Source organism: Colobus angolensis, unplaced genomic scaffold (assembly GCF_000951035.1).
Source record: "Colobus angolensis palliatus isolate OR3802 unplaced genomic scaffold, Cang.pa_1.0 Scaffold49, whole genome shotgun sequence".
NCBI classification, from domain to species: domain Eukaryota; kingdom Metazoa; phylum Chordata; class Mammalia; order Primates; family Cercopithecidae; genus Colobus; species Colobus angolensis.
The window spans coordinates 2,851,630-2,875,842 of record NW_012118376.1 but is presented as its reverse complement, the minus strand read 5'-3'; the positions used below and the strand labels follow the sequence as shown (position 1 = coordinate 2,875,842).

At 43.3% G+C, this 24,213-nt stretch overlaps 1 protein-coding gene across 1 annotated transcript in view; it reads left to right on the top strand.

The window, feature by feature from the left end:
* Window positions 1–10,449: 10,449 nt before the first annotated feature.
* CRHBP (corticotropin releasing hormone binding protein) overlaps window positions 10,450–24,213 on the top strand; it is a 17,016-nt gene continuing 3,252 nt past the window's right edge. The window contains exons 1-6 of the mRNA XM_011959227.1: window positions 10,450–10,952; window positions 11,339–11,432; window positions 11,766–11,923; window positions 13,389–13,599; window positions 16,521–16,669; window positions 21,094–21,211. Of these exons, the coding sequence (XP_011814617.1) occupies window positions 10,872–10,952; window positions 11,339–11,432; window positions 11,766–11,923; window positions 13,389–13,599; window positions 16,521–16,669; window positions 21,094–21,211 (811 nt within the window). The 5' untranslated portion in view covers window positions 10,450–10,871. The remainder of the gene's footprint in view (window positions 10,953–11,338; window positions 11,433–11,765; window positions 11,924–13,388; window positions 13,600–16,520; window positions 16,670–21,093; window positions 21,212–24,213) is intronic.

Genomic DNA, 24,213 nt, shown 5'->3' with positions numbered 1-24,213 from the left:
GCGATCTTTGCTCACTGCCACCTCTGCCTCCCGGGTTCAAGCAATTCTCCTGCCTCAGCCTCCCGAGTTGCTGGAACTATAGGCGCCTGTCACCATGCCTGGCTAATTTTTGTATTTTTAGTAGAGACGGGGTTTCACCATGCTGGCCAGTCTGGTCTCGAACTCCTGAACTCATGTGATCCACCTGCCTCAGCCTCCCAAAGTGCTGGGATTATAGGCATGAGCCACCATACCCAGCCCAGTATAGCTATTATATTGGCCAAAAAAAAAAAAAAAAGCAAAAAACTCTAATTTCTTTAATATTAAATGACTATCTTTCCCTAAATGACTTAGAGGAACCTTGTTTGTTTGCACAATAGTCATGATTAGAAATGTTAAAATGTCAGCATTGAAAAGGGAGCAGGGTTTATTGATCTTTCACCAGCTGGTGAGAGTGTGCTGGGCTCGGGGCTGAGACATTGGGGTGTTTAGTATCAGCTCTTCAGCCACTTCTTATGCCCCCACAAGTTGAGCTTGGCACCAGTCAGCTTGTTTTTACAGATGTGGATTCGGTGTAGAAATAGCTATCTGGGCCCAAGGCTATGCCTCACAGATGGTGATTCAGCTCAAGGGTTTCACAGACAAAGGTTGTCATACAGCTGGAGCACTTGGGGACTCCCCAGTTCAGAGCCCCAGAGAATGTAGAAAATTAGAAATGAAAAGGGCCTGAATTAGTTATCTATTCCTGAATAATGCATCACTCCAAAACTTAGTGGCTTAAAACAACAGCCATTTATTATTTCTCGTGGTTCCTGTGGGTTAGATATTGGGAAGTACTCAGCGGGGTGGTTCTGTCTTGAGTTCTCTCTTGATGGTGCAGTCAGATGGTGGCTGGAACCAGGTTACCTCTAGGGCTTCTTTACTCATCTGGTACCGACTGTGATGATTAAACATTTGAGGACTGAAACAGCTAGGGCTCCGGGGCATCTCCCTGTATGTGGTCTCTCCCTGTGACCTCTCCAGCATAGTGGCTTCCTGGTAGCTGGCCTTCTTTCATGGTAGCTCAGGGTACCAAAGGCACATATTGCACGACAGAGGGAAAACTCCTGGCTGAAGGCATTTTGCTTTTTTACTAATTTAGCCTAAGAGGTCACATGGAAAGAGAATTAGTATCTACCTTTTTGTGAGAAGAGTGTCAAAGAATTTGCAGACAAGTTTTAAAACCATGGCAGGACCTTAAAGACCTGATAGCTCCCAGGGCTGGATGTCTTCCTTTGCCCCTCCTGTTCCTGTCTGTGCCCTCCTACCTGTTCTGTGCCCAGGAGGCTGAGTGACAGCTCCTCTCTGCTCTTGGTCCTGGGACACTGCATGCTTCCTTGCATTTTTCCTGCATACTGCCCACAACTTTGTAAACAGTCCTTTTATTCAACTCCTCAAATTACCCAATTTGAGACACCGTCTGTCTCCTGCAGTGATTCTGATAGTTACTCCCACGTCCTTCATCTTAGAGATGAGGAGAATGACCCCATGCTTCCAGCCAGGCGTCCAGTACTTGGGGCACCCAATCCAGGGTCCTTTTGTTTCCATTCTATTAGCCAACACATGCAGAAAGCAGAATGGGGCCTGAGGCAAAAGGAAAAGTCACGGACACAGAGTATTTATTTAAAACTTTGACTTTTTTTTTCAGTACGGATTTTTGCATAAATTTTTATTTTATAACAGATTGCATTATAATATTATTTATCATGACTGAGTTTTTTTTTTTTTTGGCACCCCCTTAACTTTTGTGTCCCCAGGAGTCCCCTACTTGCCTCACCCTATCCCGGCCCCATCCCTCCAGCTTGCTCCCCACCTTGAGCTGCTACAGCACTGGCACTGCTGAGCTGGCTGTGGGCTCTTAGAGGCGACCCAGGAATCCTTTCAGCACCTCCTCCTTTTCCTGAGGTTTTATCATTCAACTTTCATTGCCTGGTGGGTGCCACATCTTCGGATGCTGTCAGCAGCATTTTAGTGGTGACGAATCCCTAATTTGTAACTAGGTGGAAATAGAAGCTCCTTTATTCAATTTTCTTTTGGGCACCTCCCAGGAGGGCCAGGTGTATGTCTGCCTGGCGCTCTGGAAGAAGATGGGTGAGATGCATGGTGGAACTTGGAGGCATTTGCATTTAGGGTGGAAAACAGACATTAAAAGCTAGAATAAAATGTGACAAAGGCTCTTCAAGCTATATAAAAAATACTGAGTACACAACTAAATCTGTTGTTCAGAGTTTGTTAAAAGAAGGAAGGAGGGTGGATAGGAGGGGGTAGGCTGGCAGAGAGGAGGAGCAGGCTGGCAGGTCCCACCAAGGTGAGGTTAGGAGGCACCACTGATAACTAAACACTGGCTAGCTTGCAGTTTTCTCTTCTGCTGTCCTTATTTAGATCCTCTTCTGTCACTGCACATAGCTGGCAGACTTTTCTCCTTTAGATCTATTCTAAGGCACTAAGGAATGAGGCTCTTTACACTTCATTTCTCTGCCGTCAGGGAAGAGGCTGATGTCACGTGCCCATGCGTCACCACTGCTTAACGACAGACACACCAACGGTTCTGGACCTGGCAGTACTTTTCCCTTTGATGCAGGCAGTGAGGGATGTTAAATGGCATTTCATTATGATCTACTGGCTAGATGTTAGTCATGGCATATTTTAGAGTAAGCCTGAAGGGAGTTGTAGGGAAAAGAAAGAGAGATCAGACTGTTATTGTGTCTATGTAGAAAAGGAAGACATAAGAAACTCCATTTTGACCTGCACCCTGAACAATTGCTTTGCCCTGAGATGCTGTTAATCTGTAACTTTGCCCCAACCTTGAGCTCACAAAAACATGTGTTGTATGGAATCAAGCTATAAGGGATCTAGGGCTGTGCAGGATGTGCCTTGTTAACAAAATGTTTACAGGCAGTATGCTTGGTAAAATTCACCGCCATTCTCCAGTCTCTATAAAACGGGGGCACAATGCACTGCGGAAAGCCGCAGGGACCTCTGCCCTGGAAAGCCGGGTATTGTCCAAGGTTTCTCCCCATGTGATAACCTGAGATATGGCCTCGTGGGATGGGAAAGACCTGACCATCCCCCAGCCCAACACCCGTGAAGGGTCTGTGCTTAGGAGGATTAGTACAAGAGGAAGGTCTCCTGCAGTTGAGATAAGGGGAAGGCCTCTGTCTCCTGCCTGCCCCTGGGAACGGAATGTCTCGATATAAAACCCGATTGTACATTTGTTCTATTCTAAGATAGGAGAAAAACCGCCCTGTGGCGGGAGGCGAGACATGTTGGCAGGAATGCTGCTCTGTTATTCTTTACTCCACTGAGATGTTTGGGTGGAGAGAAGCATAAATCTGGCCTACATGCACATCCAGGCATAGTAACTTCCCTTGAACTTATTTGTGACACAGATTCCTTTGCTCACATGTTTTCTTGCTGACCTTCTCCCCACTATCACCCTACTCTCCTACCACATTCCTCTCGCTGAGATAGTGAAAATAGTAATCAATAAATACTGAGGGAACTCAGAGACCGGTGCCGGTGCAGGTCCTCCGTATGCTGAGCACCGGTCTCCTGAGCCCACTGTTCTTTCTCTATACTTTGTCTATGTGTCTTATTTCTTTTCTCAGTCTCTCGTCCCACCTGATGAGAAATACCCACAGGTGTGGAGGGGCTGGTCACTCCTTCAGGAGTTGAGATACTCGAAAGGCCATTGTGCAAACACGAACAATCCCCAATCTCCTTCACAGTTATCCATCTGCAGGCATCTTACTTTAGGCTGCAACATCTCACTTTTTTTGCTGCTAGTCTAGTCATTTGGTTAATTTCCAAGGCTGTTTGTTGTCTGTGGAGGATTGACTACCTGGCTGGACACAGGGATCTCTTTAGTCTGGACTTTGTTTCTGACTCACTGCAATAATATGGGCAGATAGATCACTTAATCTCTCACCTTTTCCTCCCATCATTACTCTTCAAAAGCCTTCTCGCCAAATCACTACTTTCTTACTCTCAGTGTTCTTAGGCCTTAACGGATGATGTCATTCAACAATCCTTGATATGGGATCAAAATACTACTTCTTTTGGGCAGTTCCTAATTATTTTATTTTCTGTTTCTGCTTTATAACTTCCAGTTCCCCCTTTCTTCAGTCTTCTCAATTTCACTACACTCTACATTTCAGCACTTCTCTCTGATGCAGCTAAACCACTATATTATGGCACATAATCTTTAATGGGACCCATTTCTAGCTAATCTTTTGAAATGCAGTTCTGCAATTATATTTTAACTTAGTTCCCTCTTTTTCTAATGGTGGCTTTTAAAGTCTGTTAATATTCTAATATGAAGTCATTCATTCTAATTTAATAATAATATGAAAAACATATCCTATGCATGCGCTCGTATAAAACTACTATTACTAGGAGTAAAACCCTAGTGATAAAGACATATAATATGGTTGATACAGTAACATGTAAAACTTAGAATTGTTGGTGGCCTGTTTACCAGCACAGGGACTGCAGATGTCAGTAAAGTCAGCTAGCAGACAGAGAGACTGGGGAGTAGCATTCAAGCTCCTGCCTTTAATCGCCCACGTCCTGGCCTCCCCATGTATTCTGGAAGAAGTCTTCGTGTCCTGATGAAAAATTTCCCCTTTGGCTTACGCTCAAGTTTATTATCAGTCAATTGCAACCCTGAAAAGTCTGAACTTTTACCAACTGTTGATCGTCATTTGGGTTGAAAATAGCTGGCATATTAGAATTTCATTCCAAGGCTGATTTATGCTAGTTCCTGAAAGGGTATGTGCTTCATTTCTTCCTTCCTGATCTCAAACACACGTGAAAAATAGATCTTATCTATTAAAAACAGTTGCATTAAAAATAGCTAAATCCTTTTTTTACTGAAATAGAAAAAGAATTATAAAATCCATATGAAACCAAAAAGACCTCAAGTAGCCAAAACAATCTTGAGAAAGAAACAAAGCAGCAGGCACCACACTTCCTGATTTCAAAATATATCACAAATCTACAGTAGTTAAAACAATATGGTGCAGGCATATAGACAGACACACAGACCAATTGAGCAGAATATAGAGCCAGAAATAAATCCACACATATATGGTCAACTCATCTTCAGCAAGGGTGCCAAGAATATACAATGGGGAAAGGATAATCTGTTCAACAAATGGTGTTGGGAAAACTGGATATCCACATGCAAATAAATAAAATGGAACCTTTACCTTACATCTTACACAAAAATCAACTCAAAATGGATTAAAGACTTAAGTGTAAGACCTGAAACTATAAAACTCCTAGAAGAAAACAGGAAAAAGCATCATGACATTGGTCTTGGCAATGATTTAATGGATATGACACCATAAGCACAGGCAACAAAAGCAAAAATAGGCAAGTGGGACTACATCAAACCAAAAAGCTTCTGCAGGTGGGGAGCTGTGGCTCACGTCTGTAAACCCAGCACTTTGGGAGGCCAAGGCAGGTGGATCATTTGAGGTCAGAAGTTCAAAACCATCATGGCCAACAGGGTGAAACCCTGTCTCTACTAAAAATACAAAAATTAGCTGGGTGTGGTGGTGCACACCTGTAATCCCAGCTATTGGGGAGTCTGAGGCCGGAGAATTGCTTGAATCTGGGAGGCAGAGGTTGCAGTGTGCTGAGATTCTGCCACGGCACTCCAGCCTGGGAAACAGAGTGAGACTCTGTCTCTAAATAAATAAATAAATAAATAAATAAATGGCTTCTGCACAGCAAAGGAAATGATCAACAGGGTGCAAAGGTAACCTACATAATGAGAGAAAATACTTACAAACCATATATCTGATAAGTGGTTAATATCCAAAATATATAAGAAACTCCTACAACTCAGCAAAAAACCTAATAAGTCATTTTAAAAATGAGCTAGGGACTTGAATAGACATTTCTCCAAAGAAGACATACAAATGGCCAATCAATATATAAAAAGATGCTCAATGTCACCAATGATAAAGAAAATGCAAATCAAATCCATGACGAGATATCACCTCGAAAGTGTTCGGATGGCTATCATCAAAAAGATACAAGATGACAAGTGCTGGCAGGGAGAAAAGGAAACCCTGGTCACCATTAGAGGGAATGGCAATTAGCACAGTCATTATGGAAAACAGTATGGACTTTCCTCAAAAAATTAAAATAGAGTATTGTATGAAAGGAAAGAAGGTTAACATTCCCCTTGACAAGAGGAACAGAAAATCAAATACTGTGTGTCCTCACTTATAAGTGGGAGCTAAATGATGAGAACAAACACATGGACACATAGAGGGAAATAACACATACTAGGGCCTGTTGGAAGGTGGAGGGTGGGAGGAGGGAGAGGATCAGGAAAAATAACTAATGGGTACTAGGCTTAATACCTGGGTGACGAAATAATCTGTACAACAAACCTCCATGACAGATACACGTTTACCTACGTGACAAACCTGCACATGTACTCCTGAAGTTAAAATAAAAGTTTTTAGGCCGGGCACCGTGGCTCATGCCTGTAATCCCAACATTTTGGGAGGCTGAGGTGGGTGGATCACAAGGTCAGGAGATCGAGACCATCCTGGCTAACACGGTGAAACCCCATCTCTACTAAAAATACAAAAAAATTAGCCTGGCATGGTGGCGGGCGCCTGTAGTCCCAGCTACTTGGGAGGCTGAGGCAGGAGAATGGCATGGACCTGGGAGGCGTAGCTTGCAGTGAGCCAAGATCCTGCCACTGTACTCCATCCTGGGCAACAGAGCGAGACTCCATCTCAAAAAAGAAAAAAAAAAAGAAAAAAGAAAAGTTTCAGCAAGCCTACTTCTGCATATTTTTCCAAAAGAATTGAAATCAGTATGTTGAAGACATACCTGCACTCCCATGTTCATTGCACCACTATTCACAATAGCTAAGATGTGGAAACAACCTAAATGTTGATGAATGAATAAAGAAAATGTGGTATATACATACAAAGGAATATTAGTCAGAGAAAAGAGGAAATCCTTGTTATATACTACAGCATGGATGAACCTTGAGGACATTATGCTAAGTGAAAGATGCCAGCCACAAAAGGGCAAATACTGCACGACTACACTTATATGAGGTATCTCAAATAGTGAGACTCGTAGAAGCAGACAGTAGAATGATGGTTGCAGGGATTGGGAGGAGGGTAAAATGGGGAATCACTAATAATGGGTATAAAGTTTCAGTTATGCAAGATGAATAAGTTCCAGAGATCTGTTGCACAACGTTGTGCCTATAGTTGATAATATTGTGTTGTGTACTTAAATATCTTTTAAGAGAGCAGATCTGTGTTTTAACTCTTCTTACCACAATAAAATAAAAATAATAGCTAAATTCATTCAAACAAATCATCTTGAAAGCAACTGAAAACTATTTGGTGGTGGTTGTTGTTGGTTAACTACAATGAGTTCTATTCAGTAGTCTTTACTTCTTAAAGAATGCAATGATATGTTCCATTTTCTAACACTCCAGCTAATTCATTAGTCAGGAAAGGAAGAAGGAAGTTCATCTAAAGCATGGATTAGTGATGTTCTATGCTGATGTGATAAATAAAAGAAAAAATTTGTTATTACAGGTCATATTACAACTTCTAACTTGAATGCAGAGGGATTTTGTGGTCACCCTGAAAACATGGCCTATAATGTGACTGTGAAAGTCAAGTGCAGCCTGTAGAGGCTCTGCCATGAAGTGTCAGAAGCTCTCTGTGTGTGATGCGTCTCATCAGTCTAGGCACAATTTTAAATTCTGTACCCGCTCCCATGTCCATGCATTGAATATGGATCTGCTATCGTGTGGCCACTTTGGCCTTCAGGCTTAACATAGGTGACAATTTGCTGTGGGGCTTTGTGAAAGAAAAAATGTCTTAATCCTACCTAACAAAAAGAAAGTATTAGCCCTGCCTAACAATAGTTGAAGACCCAAAAAACACCTATCAGGGACTGTATAATATCAACATTGGAGAAGCTATCTGGAAAAATACGGAGAAAAACTGAAATATTTGAAAAGAATGGAGGTTAACATACAGATAATTTCCAATCAGCATACTTGGAGACTCTGAGTTTACCCAGAACATATTTTTAAAAAAATCCAGTTTGCTTGAACAAACAACTTTCAAATATTAAGCTAATTGTTTGAATGACCAAAGCAGTCCATGAAAATAATTTATCCTTAGTCTTCACACATAGGCCTACTTATTGCCCAGAAACTTTTTTTTCTGCCTAATCCAAATTACTCTTCCATTTCTCTCACCTATTTTTAATATTTTCTCTCAGAGAGAATGGCTACCTGGCTTATCCTTGTCTTCCAATTTAATCTTCTTAGTTTTCCTCCATCGGTTGTAGTTTCCATCTTTTAACTACCTAATTTTTTTTTTTTTTTTTTTAAAGAAAAGGTAGTTTCCACTGGCTTAGTAGATATTTACCAAACTGGAGAAAACTACACATTAATTTATCCACCTAGAATTTGGTAGGAATGAGGTTAATCTTGTACTATAATTTGTGGATTAAGTAAAATCAGATGCTATGTTATGATGTTTGTAAAATCAGTCACTATGTTAGCGCTCATTCATCCCAGCTCTTGCTGTGTGTGGTTCCTGAGGAGGGGGCATCATGAGAGCCGGGTGGGAACATCAGTGTTGTCCGTGCATGTGTGTGTGCACACGTGCACATGAGCATATGCTTGTAAAGGGGCTGGTTGAAGAAGAATGTCTCCTTGGTGATGCTAACAAAGCAACATTGAGCTGGAGTGACATCAGGTGCCAGACCCCCGAAGAGGCAGAGGTCTCCAAGGTGGGTGCTGGACTGAATTCTAGGAATAGGCCAAGGACTGTGGCTACATCAATGGGAAAGAGAAGAGGGCCTGTGGCATGCCTGGTGAATGGGCCTGAGGCTCCCTCTAGGCACAAAAAGGGTGGGAGATAGACCTGAAGATGGCCTGGCATGTTTGAGGCCATCAAGTTTGGGTTAATTTGTTTGTTTTCTTCCTCTTTTATTCTTCTCAGGTTTCTTTTTTTTTTTTTTTGAGACGGAGTCTCGCTCTGTCGCCCAGGCTGGAGTGCAGTGGCGTTATCTCGGTTCACTGCAAGCTCCGCCTCCCGGGTTTACGCCATTCTCCCGCCTCAGCCTCCCGAGTAGCTGGGACTACAGGCGCCCGCCACCTCGCCCGGCTTTTACGCCATTCTCCCGCCTCAGCCTCCCGAGTAGCTGGGACTACAGGCGCCCGCCACCTCGCCCGGCTAGTTTTTTGTATTTTTTAGTAGAGACGGGGTTTCACCGTGTTAGCCAGGATGGTCTCGATCTCCTGACCTCGTGATCCGCCCGTCTCGGCCTCCCAAAGTGCTGGGATTACAGGCTTGAGCCACCGCGCCCGGCCTCTTCTCAGGTTTCTTTATAACCTTTTTAAAATTCAGGCATCTAAACAGCCCTTGGGATGAGAAGGACATGGTGGTCAGTGTCCATGAGCTTTAGGTACTCTTTTCCCTCTCACTGTCTATGGTCTGAGAATTGCTTACAAAGTTGGACTGTGGCAGAAAGGCCTCCTGATTAAACCAACAAAAAGACCACCTCTCCAGTGCTCAGAATTGTCCTGACTTGAAAATAATCAAGTTCTGACACTGCCAGGATAATTACTGTTTAATTTTGAGTATTTTAAAATGGAAAATACAGCCATTCCTTCCTTTATAACTCTGTATTATGGTCTATTTGTAATAATTGTAATAACAATGCTTGGTGCAGAGACTGGAAAGGGGTAGGAAAGCCAATAGTGGAGCATCCTCATGTTTCCCACAATTTTGGACACAAAGAAGAAATTCTCTTCTCTCCTGAGAAGCAGAGACAAGCTTATACTTATCTCTGGATCCCTAAGTCATCTTTTTAGCCCTGTAGATTTGCTGGTGAGCAGTTACAATAAAGCTTCCTGGCAGTTCTTTCTACCAGAGTGTTAAAGTAATCCAGGTATTTGAATGCATGAAATGGAATGACTTAATCTCATCTCCCAGTGGTTCAGATGGATGCAAAGGTCATGGCTACAGCTACCTGGTCTAGGAGTGTGTACATCATGTAAACATTCAGGTCAAGTGACAGAGCTCAGCTAAAATCCAGAAGTCCACTGACACCAGAGTTAGTTTTCCATGAAAGAAATGCCTGTAAGAAACTGGACCAGGATAAAGCAAAGAGTAAGGGGCAGGAGGAAAGCTTATAATTGCATTACTGCAATATTCTGCAAAATCATAATTTTGCTTCTGTTCCACCTCTCTTTAAAGCTGAAAATGCCTCAAGTTTCTTACTGAGAGGCATGAGTAATTGCATGAATACTAAATTCTTCGACAATTTCTAGCATGGTTTCATCCAAGGTTATGTGATGAGGCTGCAAAATATAGGCTGTATATGTTTGGGTATTTTATGCATGTATGTAACTTTGTCACTTTGATTTGCAAAATGGAAAATTCCCTGAATGCCCACAGAAAAGTATAATGTAGCATTTGGCAGGTCAACAAAATGCCCTCCCTTATTCTTTGTCTCCGCCTCATTCTCCAACACTTTAGTGCACTAAGTTGTAGTGACTGAAATCATTCTTGGTGAATAATGCTGGGCCACGCTGAAAATTTGTGGCTGAGAGCTGGACCCTCGTCATCGCCACGTACTTTGTCAATGAGACAGGGTAACCCATGGTTACTGAGCTCTGATCAGTTAAGGGGCAGAGAGCCTCCGCTCCCCATTGCTCTATAAAAGAGACCCAGCAAAGGGACCCTACCAGCTTCTAGCTCTCAGTCTGCGCGAGGGTGTGGGAAGGAAAGCCCAGGACCTCCGGAGCAGAGCACAGCAGCTGCAGAGGCAAGGCCAGCATGTCGCCCAACTTCAAACTTCAGTGTCACTTCATTCTCATCTTCCTGACGGCTCTAAGAGGGGAAAGCCGGTACCTAGAGGTGAGCCGCCCCGGGACTGACCCATCTCACCTTCCTTGCGTGTTAGCCCTAGGCGGCAGGCAGGCTGCCTCTGCTCGCAGCCTTTTGGGGTTCGCTGTTTCTTCCCACTCTGCTGGATGCTCTCTTGCCCCCTGGTTTCCACTATCCTGTTCTCCCTCCTTGCCTCTGAGCATCCCAGACTGCCTGCCTGCCTTCCTCTGGCCGCTGGGGATACCCCGGCCTGATGGAGAGGGTCTAAGACCTTCCCATCTTCTCCCGACACGGGAAAACATTACCCCTCTCTCTTTATTTGCTATGCTGAGTGGCAGGGAGGGTGCCCCGCTCCTGGCCCCCTTTTTTATCCCCAGCCCTTGAACTTTTCCGGACTGACCCATGTTCCTTGCCAGCTGCGGGAAGCGGCGGACTACGATCCTTTCCTGCTCTTCAGCGCCAACCTGAAGCGGGAGCTGGCTGGGGAGCAGCCGTACCGCCGCGCTCTGCGTGAGTCGAGGCTGCCCGGCTCGCGGGCGCCCGGGACGCGGGGAAGCTGGGACTCTGTGCGGAGGGCAGGGGGCTCGCGGGCATCCCGGGTAAGGGGTTGGCCGGAACCGCCAGGGGCGCGGCCCCCTCGCTAGGGATCGGTCCGCGGAGGCGCTCCGGAAGGAGAAGGAGGTGGCGCGCCGCGGGCGCGGGAACCCAGAACAGCCGAGGCTGGAAGTCGGAGCGATGGGCGCTACAGAGCCCGGGAATGGGGCGCGCGGAGAGGGGCCGCCCGAGGCCGGCGCCGCGGCGGCTGCAGCCCGGGACTTATTGCCCCGTGCCCTCCTCCCCCAGGGTGCCTGGACATGCTGAGCCTCCAGGGCCAATTCACCTTCACCGCCGACCGGCCGCAGCTGCACTGCGCCGCCTTCTTCATTGGGGAGCCCGAGGAGTTCATCACCATCCACTACGACCAGGTCTCCATCGACTGTCAGGGCGGCGACTTCCTGAAGGTGAGGCGCCCACGGCCCGCCAGCCTAGCCGGGGGAGGGGGTTGGGGGGCGGCACGGGAGGGTTGGAAAGGGCTGGGGCATTGCAACCAGCGCGGGGCTGCCGAGCGTGGGTAGCCGGTGGCAATTCTTAGACACTTCGCTGGTGCCCGACTCAGAGAGGCGCGCTCGAGGACCCCCACACGGCGAGAATCTCGCCCTTACCCGAAGACCTCGTGCCACACACATCCAGTAGGGCTCCGGTCGGTGCCTCTGGACGCTGCCATGGTTTACATTCCCTTCTAGGCGCTTTCGAGGCCCGGGGAACTTCTAAAGACTTGAACTCGCAGCGCAGAACGCTGCGACGCAATCCGGGGCCGATGAAATATGATTAAAAACCAACAAGCTCGAGCGCTGCGGTCCACCAAGCAGGCCGTCTTGGTTAGAAGGCCCGCCCCACACGTCTCACATCTGATCCCGCCTCGCTCCTGCTGGTCCACGCTCGGCGCACAGAGGCTGTCTTCAGTGCGCCGGTGACCCGATTTTGGAGCAGGAGGGGACTGGCTGCCGAGGGGGCATCTAGATGGAGATAGGTGGGAGGGGAGGACAAGACCTCCAAGCTCACTGCCTCCCTGATTCCAGTCGTCAGACTCCATAAGTATAACAGGGCAGAGTGGGATGGCTGATGGAGCTCTACTGTCCAATTAAAATAATCATGATTAACATCTCCAAAGTAGGATTATTTTGGAACCTGTCACATGCATTAGAAATAATTTGTAGCTGGGCTGTTGGTAATTTTGCTAATGTGGACTAGATTGGACTCATTAAACTGGAGACCTGTGGTGATTTTGAGGGTCAAGTCAATAGACTCTGACCTTTTGTTCAACTGTAAACTTTAACAAGTGAAGGAAAAATGTCCCAGGTAGTATACCAGCCATCATTGCCTGGCTGTTGAAGCAGTTCTTGACATTTTAAAATAATATGTGATGATATAAAAAAAATGAGAAAAATGGGTGTATATAGCCATTAGCAGGTAAAGTTGCTGCTCCAGTTTTTTATTTTGCTATCTATTTTCAAGATATTTTGTTCACATTTCAATGACTAGAGGAAAGAGAGAAGCTGCACGAAACCCAAATCATGCTTTTGTGGGATTCTTCTGAAGGTGAGAGGTAGAAAATATGACCAAGGTAAAAATGTACATTGGCTGTGGTTTTATTTACCAAAGTGGTTGAAATGATAAAGTATAAGGAAGTTTACTTACTTTGGAAGCTTTAAGGCTTATAAAAATTAATTAATACTATTACTTGCAAACAACCCTCACAGTCCAATATATACAAATGAAAAGTAAGCAGGCAGAGAGTGTGGACTGTCAGTTCTCACTTATGACTGAAGGCCCATTGGTGGATGATTTTTTCCCCCTTTTCAACTCTCTTCAGACTTCAGGAGCTGATGGAAATGATAGCATCTATGTCTGTATTTTTTTTCAAAGGTATTTGATGGTTGGATTCTCAAGGGGGAGAAGTTCCCCAGTTCCCAGGATCATCCTCTCCCCACAGCTGAGCGGTACATAGATTTCTGTGAGACTGGTCTTAGCAGGAGGAGCATCAGATCTTCCCAGAATGTGGCCATGATCTTCTTCCGAGTCCGTGAACCAGGAAATGGATTCACATTAACCATAAAGACAGACCCCAACCTCTTTCGTAAGTGTTCTCAGTCAAAAGGCAGAACTTGGGAGTCAGACTGCTTTTTGAAAGTAGTATCATTGCACAGACTTAAAGAAATTTGAACTGAGGAATGATTTGAATGGAAATTTTTTTGTAATTAGAAATGACCTAAAGGATAATTTCTACTCTTTATTATGAATATCAAATCACAGTTTTAAATTTATTTCCCAGGTTAGGTAGTATACTAATTTATGGTGAGTACAATTCAATATTTTCTCCAAAGTCTTGCTCTGAGCTCCTCAGGTTCTACGATGCATTTAGTGATAAGCTTTAATCTTCCAAGTCATTTCACTAATCCAGGATAAGCTTGAGGGATCAGATATAAAGTTGCAGTCTTAGAGATATTCAGGCACAGGCTTGAAAGTCTCCATGTCTTTCAGCCTGTGCCTGAATGTGGTAGACAGATATCATGCCCTGACCAGAGGGTTGGATTATAGCATCTCAATGTTACCTTCTGATTCTGAGCCCACCACTCTAATTTAGTTCATTTCTGATGGACACACATGTAGCTTATGCTACATAACTGAACAGCCCCGGCCTAAAGCATATTATCTTTATAAAAATGAGTTTACTCAGGCGGTGGCTCACGCCTGTAATCCCAGCACTTTGGGAGGCCGAGGCAGGTGGATCATGAGGTCAGGAGATCGAGACCATCCTGGGTAACACAGTGAAATCCCGTCTCTACTAAAAATACGAAACATTAGCCGGGTGTGGTGGTGGGCGTCTGTAGTCCCCAGCTACTCGGGAGGCTGAGGCAGGAGAATGGCGTGAACCCGGGAGGCAGAGCTTGCAATGAGCTGATATGCCACTGCATTCCAGCCTGGGCGACAGAGTGAGACTCCATCTCCAAAAAAAAAAAAAAAATGAGTTTACTCATCTGCTAATTGTTTTTTCCCCCATTAAGAGAAAAATCTGTTAAAAAAATTAGAAAAGGAACACATATCACTCATTTCTGCATACAATAGAATTAATATTAACATTTCATGTGGCTGAAAGATGGGGCCTAATCTGCCAAAGAATAATGTACTACTGATCTTTTGATTTCTAGTTCTGAAAAAACAAAAGAATTTTTGAAAAAGCCCCCCAAAAAGACTGTTCCTGAGGACTGCAATAGAATAATTCTAGAAGACAAAATAAAGAGTTTCCCCTATATTTTGTTTAGTTAGAAACCAGAAACCTCCTGGGCCGGGCGTAATGGCTCATGCCTGTAATCCTAGCAGGATTACAGGCCAAGGCAGGAGGATCACTTGAGCCCAGGAGTTCAAGATCAGGCTAGCCCACAAAGTGAGACGCTGTCTGTATTAAAACTTTTTAAAAAGCATATTAAAAAAAGAAACTTCCTAGAACCATCAAGGAATTTCAGTTCTTTTTGAAAGTAAGTATAATTAAAAATATGAAAAGGAGGCAAGAGGTGTTTCTGATCTGTTCTGATCAATGTTGATTCATCCGGTAATCAGAAAAAAAAGTACAAATTCTGATGCTTCTACTTTCATATCTAGACTAATTCATGTATTGTAGATTTATTTATTTATTTATTTGAAGTGGAGTCTCACTCTGTCACCCAAGCTGGAGTGCAGTGGTGCGACCTCGGCTCACTGCAATCTCTGCCTCCCGGGTTCAAGCAATTCTCTGCCTCAGCCTCCCTAGTAGCTGGGATTACAGGCGCCCATCACCACGCCCAGCTAATTTTTGTGTTTTTAGTAGAAACAGTGTTTCACCTTCTTGGCCAGTCTGGTCATGAACTCCTGACCTCGTGATCCACCTGCCTCGGCCTCCCAAAGTGCTGGGATTACAGGCGTGAGCCACCACTCCTGGCCAATGTATTATAAATTTAGATTTGAGATATAAAACAAAAAATTGTAGAAGTTCTTGGGAGTAAAATAAACATTAAAAATGCACCTTTTAGTTAACTTATCACTTAACATGCAGCAAATATTTATCAGCCTTAAGACTACTGTCTTTCATTTTTTTCTCAGCCTATTTTCTCACTATTAGAAAAATACTTAAAATAGGCCTGGCGCGGGGGCTCACTCCTGTAATCCCACACTTTGGGAGGCCGAGGCAGGTGGATCACTTGAGGTCAGGAGTTCGAGACCAGCCTGGCCAACGTGGTGAAACCCTGTCTCTACTAAAAATACAAAAATTACCCGGATGTTGTGGCACATGTCTGTAATCCCAGCTACTCAGGAGGCCGAGGCAGGAGAATCGCTTGAACCCGGGAGGCGGAGGTTGCAATGAGCTGAGATTGCGCCCCTGCATTCTAGCCAGGGTGACAGAGCAAGATGCCACCTTAGAAAAAAAAAAAAGAAAGGAAAAGTACTTAAAATAAGCCTGGGGCCATGGTGAAGCTGCTGAGCTGCATCCTAGGCCCCCAGTCTTAAAATAAAGATAAAAAAGTTTTAATTAAAAATTTAAAATTTTTTTTAAAAAGGAAAATAAATAAGAATGAAAAAATACTTAAAATTAATTATTTACTTTATTATTTAAAAATAGAGTTTGAGTTTTGGACTCACCATTAAGCCTTGATTTTTCCACATTCCTAGCTTTAAGCTGAACTCTAGTTAACTCAAGTGCTCCTAGAACTAATACCAGCTAGTGTTTGTTTGGGTGCTGAGTTATGTCTTTTGATTGTTATAAACAAGGTAACCCCCTAAGATTAACATTAGAAGCCCCCTCACAGCCCAGGGCCTCCTGACAATATCCACGTGTCACTGATGGTTTTTGTTCCCCAAATCCTTTCTGTCTCCAAATTGCTTTTGTGGTATATATGCTCTCTTCCTGGGCAGAAGGCCCTAGATCATGAACAGGAGCCCTAGAATAAGATACAATAAATGTCTATAAAAACCCAGCAAAGCAAGTAATGGAAACATGAATTTTTTTTTTTCCTTTCTACAAAGCCTGCAATGTCATTTCTCAGACTCCAAATGGAAAGTTCACCCTGATAGTTCCACACCAGCATCGAAACTGCAGCTTCTCCATAATTTATCCTGTGGTGATCAAAATATCTGATCTCACCCTGGGACACGTAAATGGTCTTCAGTTAAAGGTGAGTTTTTACTTGTTTCCTAACCATTTGATAAGGCCACAGCTTTAATCAGAGCAGAAGCAATCATACAGGGCAAACCTGGACACTAGCAAATTGGCGTAGTACGTCGCTCTGATGAGCTCTTAAATCTCACACGTGTTTGCCCTAGCTGCTTTGACTAAGCCCCTCTTCTATTTCAGTTATGCGGCAAGTTGCATACTCAGGTGCCCCTTCTGACTACTTGAATACTTTCCTTGTGATGTAAGAAATGTTTTCAATTGGTAAAGTTGTGGTATATAATTACAATTGAACTCTCTTGTACTTGCCTCTTTTACAAAAATTCTCTCCTAGCAGAACGTAGTGTGAGTCATCTACACAGCTGTTTTTCTGATTATTGGAATTTTCTTTTGACATAAGGAAGCATCTCATTGACAGAACTGTGTTGTGAAGGAGTGCTAACTGCAGCATAAAATACAAAATTGGATTTTTAGATTGCAAAATACAGTTAAGCTTTGAAAAGTATTTGGCATGACATTTAACTCAATACATTTTGCCTAAAAAATATTAATGGATAATCCCTATCAACTTATTTTCGAATAAACTTCTGTATGGACCTTAAAATTCATGCTGAGTTTGACCGCATTTTCTTGCACTGGCAGCATTTTCCCTCTGAGTCATCCTCATTTCCTTTTACTTTCTCACATGACTAGGTTAAGATAACTCATGTATTTGCTGCTATCAAAGGCAGTCATAATTCCTAATCAGACAGATTTTAGTGACAACCAAATAAATAGAACTAGGACTGAAAAAAGGAGTATATCCAATTTCCTTTAAGCCCTACATTCATGGACTAGTGCCTGCTTTTTTCTTAGTGGAAGAATAGTCCTTTGATAAGGACACTTTTGGGTATCTTTCGTACAGTCTTACTGGCTCGATATTATTTGTATGTCATTCTTGATGTAAAATATAGAAGATGAAAGGTGTGAGCACAGACTGGGAACTTTAGTTATTGGGGCTATCGAGGTAATCTTGGTGTTTCCTCCCAAACAATTTAGAGCCTACAGTGTTTTAGGCATCTGTTTCTTCACAAAATATTTTTTGAGTGCTTAGCATGTGCCAGGCACTATTGTAGATGCTGGAAATTAGCAATAAACAAGGTCCTGCTCACAGGGACCGTGCATTCAAGTGGGATGAGACAGGCAGCACTGCCATGTATTTCAAATGGTGGTAAGTGCTATACAGAAAATGCAGCAGAATAGTGTGGTAGACAGTGACTGGGAGCATGGGGGTGGATGGAGAGGCAGGGGGCTACTTGTGATAAAGTGGTCAGGAAAGAAACCTTTTGAGAAGTGAGACCTGAGTGATAGATCAGAAGGAGCCAGCAGCTGTGAGAACAGGGAGCAGAGGGAACAGTACAGAGGCTCAGAGGCAGGAATGGGCTTGCTGGATTCCAGAAATGGAAGGAAGAGGAGGATTGGCATAAGACAGCTTCAGGGAGATGGGCAGGGCCAGAGTGTGGTGAGCCCTGCAGGCCACATTAGGGAGTTTAAGTTTATTTTAAGTGCAGTGGTAAATCACTGAAGAGGTTCAGGGAGGAAAGCAACATGATCTGATGTACGCTGTCTAAAATGTCACTGTGCCTTCCATGCAATGAATGGGCGTCGGGCCATGCCACCCTTTCTATGGCCCTGGTGAGATGTTTCTTTAGTTATTATTAATGTATCTATCAGGATTATTTTCTTAAACCTTCCAGATTTCTATGTATTGGAAGATGAGTTCCACCAAAATAAACAAAACCAAAACCAAAAACCTTCAATTTTGCACATTGAATTGGTGTGAGGATCTTACATTTGGTACAAGGAATATAAGTACTTCCTTTTTTTATTTTTATTTTTTTGAGATAGAGTCTTGCTCTGTCACCCAGGCTGGAGTGTAGAGGTGCAATCTCGACTCACTGCAACCTCCACCTCCCAGGTTCAAGGAATTCTTCTGCCTCAGCCTCCCGAGTAGCTGGGATTACAAGCATGAGCCACCACAACCGGCTAGTTTTTTTTTTATTTTTTTTATTTTTAGTAGAGACAGGGTTTCACCATATCGGCCAGGCTGGTTTCGAACTCCTGACCTTGTGATCCGCCCGCCTCGGCCTCCCAAAGTGCTGGGATTAGAGGCATGAGCCACTGCTCCTGGCTAAGTACTTTTTTGGTACATTATTGTGGGCTAGGCAAAAGATAGTAGTGGCTTAGAACCTCAACAAAGAAATTTAGGGAATCACTGTTGAGGAACTGAACTTCAGAGGTCCCCACATAACTCAGTTTGTAACATTGTAAGAAAAGCTGAGAGGTTTGCAAAGAAGTGAGAAAAATCGTTGAACAGCAAGGAATAAGTGCACCTAACTTTCTTGTTTCTTTGTTTTGTCCCCCTCACTTTAGTTTCTATTTCTTTCTAGCCTCTTTATTTCCCACTTCTCTCTCCTGAGTCTTCCTTTTTCCCTGTAACAGCACCTGCTGAATTTTGGAACCTATAAAACTAAGTGGAAAATTTAGTCTTAAGAGATGTTCCTCCTGGACGTCCTCTGCTCAAGGGAAAGGCAATTAAGGTTTTTTTCCTTTACTGATAAATTGCTTATTCCACTCTCAGTACAAGAACATGCAGCCCTGTATACAGTGGGGCTAATTAAACCTCTATTTCATCATTTGATGCAATTATATATAAAGCCTCTAAGCATCAAACCTAGCACATAGTAGGTAGGCCCTTTAAAAATAGATATCCCCACCTACCCCTGCTCATTAGTGAAGCAGTTGCCATTATGTTATTTTCCAATTTGCTGTTTAGTTCCAGTTGTATTTCAATGCCCTTCTTTTTTTTTTTTTTTCCTGAGACAGAGTCTCACTCTGTCGCCCAGGCTGGAGTGCAGTGGCACGTGATCTTGGCTCACTGCAACCTCTGCCTCCCAGGTTCAACTGATCCTCCTACCTCAGCTTCTCGAGTAGCCGGGACTACAGGTGTGCCACCGCACTTGGCTAATTTTTGTATTTTTAGTGGAGATGGGGTTTCACCATGTTGGCCAGGCTGGTCTCGAACTCCTAACCTCAAATGATCCACCTGCCTTGGCCTCCCAAAGTGCTAGAATTACAGGCATGAGCCACCATGCCTGTCATTGCCCTTCTAAATGCCTGAATGTGTGTGCTTATGTGTGTGTGTGTGTGTGTGTTTTAAGTTCTCTATTTTAGATTTTGGTTCCTATGTGTTAAGGTCTATCTAGTTAAGTACAGAGCACCTTGTCACATGCCACTAGATCTCTTAATGAGCACACTTCAATGAAGAAGAGGATCACAGGCAAAATTGTGGGGACCAGTACAAATGAAAATGTGAGAGCCCTTATTACAATTTTATTAAAATGCAACAGAGCATTAAACCAAGCATAGAGCCCTTCTAGGCACTGAATTTATGTGGCTGCACAGGTGGCATACTTTTGAGACTGCCCTGATCATGGGAGATGGGGGCTCAAAGTACTTTTGGGACTGAGAGTGGTTGCTTTGTTTGTGTTGGAAAGTAAGGCAGGGGGATTGCTGTGGACAAGACAGTATGGAAAAGATGAAAAGACTGAGTGAGGTGGCTTGTGCCTGTAATCCCAGTATTTTGGGAGTCTGAGGCAGGAGGATCCCTTGAGGTTAGGAGTTCAAGACTGACCTGGGCAACATATCAAGGACCCATCTCTACAAAATTAAAAAAAAAAAAAATGAAGGGAAGCGGGAGAAGGTGATCATGGTGGACCACACAAAGCTTTAGAATGAATTCTTTTGAGTAGCTTGAAATAAATTTGTTTTAGTTGAAAGGAGAAAGATCATGGTAACTGTAGCTAACTGGAGCCCCGAATCAGGGTTTTATTATTTCTTTAATATACTCATAATTAATCAAAATTCTTATTGGTAGAAATGATGTGTTCCAATAGCACACAAAGTTCCTTTACAAAGAAGAAGAGATGAGGTGAAGGAAAAACGGATGTGAAAGCCCTATTTATAAAATGTAGGTATTTGACTTCGCTTAACTGTGACTGCATGCATTAAGAAATTCGAGTGATTCAGTATTATGTCCAAATGATTTGAAAAGTAAAGTATTTTTTTGGTTCAATTTCCGTACATCTTATATGGAGTTTACAGATTTCCATTTTATCATTCCAGTCCTTGAGAGCTTAAAAAAAAATGAAAAAAACATGTACACACATTTCTAAAAAAAAGATTACTCAACTGATTTAGAAAAGCAATTTTTATGATTTTTTCTCTTTTAAATGTCTTTTAATTTCCGGAGTCCCAGATGTTAAATTAAATGGTATTGCCAGGATGTTGAGGGCTGATTGAGTGAATTCATAGACCCGCTGTTGGTCAAATGGTTTGACTTCTGTAATTGGTTTAAATGTATCTTTCTCTGCTGCTTTATTCCCTTAGAAATCCTCAGCAGGTTGTGAGGGAATAGGAGACTTTGTGGAGCTGCTGGGAGGAACTGGATTGGACCCTTCCAAGATGATACCTTTAGCTGATCTCTGCTACCCCTTTCATGGCCCGGGTGAGGTATTTCTTTGATTATTATGTATGTGCTTATCAAGATTAAAAAAAAAATCTATCCCCCAATATTTTCTACATTGGAAGGCGAGTTTCACCAAAAAAACCTTCAATTTTTCACACTGAGCCAGTATGAGGATTTGAGGCTATGTATATAACATTAGTATCTTTACCAAAACATCTGACATTGGGAGAGAAACCTATGAAGCGATAAAGGTTGGCCTTAAGTAAAACTATGAAAAAGACAAAGCTTTTAAAATCTGCTTTCTTTCCATTTTCTTGGGGGTCCCTGCTTTCATTTTCTAGAGACTAAAGAGTTTATCTACTAACTGAAACACATGGTTCAAATAGTAGATGTATCATCAATTAGTGATAGGATAATAATGAAGTAACTGTTTTTTATATATGTGTATGTATGTGTGTGTGTTACTCATAGTAAATAAACAACAAAGTGATAAGCTTTATTAGAAATTCTTAGAACTGCTAAAAGTCTATAACTTCTTAACGGCTAAACTAGCCTCTCAAAGGCCAGTGTAACACAGAGGTGAATTCTGAAATCTAAAAGCAGTCACCAGTAATAGAAGACTGGTTTATTTGGCACAGCATATGCCAGATAGAACCAGATCTATGTCAGAGACAAGTGAGGATTTTCACTTTATTATGCTCATGTCAGGTGAGGATGGATGGGACTTCATGACCTCATGACCAAACAACTCAATGAAGTCTGCGGGAGGCGGGGAGAAGAGTCATCAAACATTACTGTAAAGGTCACTCCCACAGCTTTACTTCGACACAGGAGCCCTAGATTGTCATTAAAGAGACAAAACAGGCTGGGCGCTGTGGCTCAAGCCTGTAATCCCAGCACTTTGGGAGGCGGAGACGGGCGGATCACGAGGTCAGATCGAGACCATCCTGGCTAACATGGTGAAACCGCGTCTCTACTAAAAAATACAAAAAACGAGCTGGGCGAGGTGGTCCAGCCACTGCACTCCAGCCCGGGCGACAGAGCGAGACCCCATCTCAAAAAAAAAAAAAAGAGACAAAACAGAAGAACAGCAGTCTCTAATCTCGGTTAATTCTTACTGTAGCCTCCCTCTCCTGTCACTGCAGATCATTAACCAGCTAGGCAATGACGCTGCAAAGCAGACAGTCCTCTTGATCAGCTGTTACCTGTAATAATTAAAACCAGGCCACACCACTAGTATTTTCTGTCTCTGAGTTGATGATGGACAAAACATTTCTAAAATAGAATTAACATAGAGTCAGCTGTCCTTAACTGTGGGTTCCCCATACATGGATTCAACCAACTGCAAATAGAAAATACTCAATGTAGGCAGGGTGCAGTGTCTCACGCCTGTAATCACAGCACTTGGGGAGGCCAAAGCGGCCGGATTACCTGAGGTCAGGAGTTCAAGACCAGCGTGGCCAATATGGTGAAACCCTGTCTCTACTAAAAATACAAAAAAATTAGCCAGGCATGGTGGTGCACACCTGTAGTCTCAGTTACTTAGAAGGCTGAAGCAGCAGAATTGCTTGACCCTGGGAGGTAGAGGTTGCAGTGAGGCAAGATCACAACACTGCACTCCAGCTTGGGTGACAGGAGACTTGGTCTCAAAAAAAAAAAAAAAAAATTCAGTGTAATTCCTGAACTTTGGGAGTCTGAGGCAGGAGGATCGCTTGAACCCAACAGTTTGAGACCAGCCTGGTCAACAGACCACACCTCCATAAAATAAAAAAGGAAATAATCAGGAAAAAAAAACACAAAAAAATAGAGTATAACAACTATTTACATAGCTTTTACATTGTATTAGGTATTATAGGTAATCTACAGATGATTTAAAGTATATAGGAGGATGTGTGTAGTTTGCATGGAAATAGGTAAAGGTAAAAGGTAGCCATTTACATAAGGGACTTGAACATCTGTGGATTTTGGTATCTGTGGGATGGGGAGCATCTTGGAACCAATCTCCCGAGGATACCAAAGGATGGATTATACAAAAGTCAGCACTAAAGCCTGATATGCAGTCTACCCTCCCCCAGATATACTGTATTCTAAAAGTTTCAGATGAGATTTAAGGCAGGAGTGGGCTCAAAGCAAGCTTTCCAAGCAAGGTAAAGGCAAAAGATTTCTCAAATCCCACTTTGCTGAAAACTAGAGGATTCTCTAATGCTAATTGACACTTGAGCCCTGGTTTAAACTGTCAGTGCGTTCGGCCTCTGTAGCCTTTTGGGTGAACGGTCTAAGGTACTGAATTACTTCCCTGCTCATGATTGGACAGCACCTTTGAGGAGATATACCTCAGCTGGGTTAAAAGGTAAGCCAAGGATTAGAGAACAATCAGGCCTTAAAATTTAGATAATTGAAGCCAAAGTAATTTTTCTGCTTGAGTGATATAACTTGAATTGGCAAAAAAGGTGATTCTAAAGCCGGAAAACCACTTTTGCCTATATTACCTAGGTAACTGAAACCACTTCTAAGACATTTTAAGGCTTTAATCATATCACCGTTTGGTTCATTTCAGACTTTATTCCATTACTGGAAGGAGGGCCTTGATTGTAAGTTGTCCAGGTTCTTGGTGTTTTGAACAAAGAATTGGACAGAACGCACAAAGTAACAAAGGAACGAAACACAGGAATGAAGTAGCCAAAGCAGGGATTTATTAAAGGGAGAAAGCACTCCACAGGGTGGGAGTGGACCCTAGCAAGTGGCTCGAGGACCTGGTTACAAAAGTTTTCTGGGTTTAAAGTACTCCTTTCTTTTGTTTTGAGATGGAATTTCACTCTTGTTGCCTAGGCTGGAGTGCAATGGTGCAATCTTGGCTCACTGCAACCTCTGCTTCTTGGGTTCAAGTGATTCTCCTGCCTTGGCCTCCCAAGTAGCTGGAATTACAGGCATGTGCCACTACGCCTGGCTAATTTTGTATTTTTAGTAGAGATGGGGTTTCTCCACGTTGGTCAGGCTGGTCTCGAACTCCTGACCTCAGGTGATCTGCCCGCCTCGGCCTC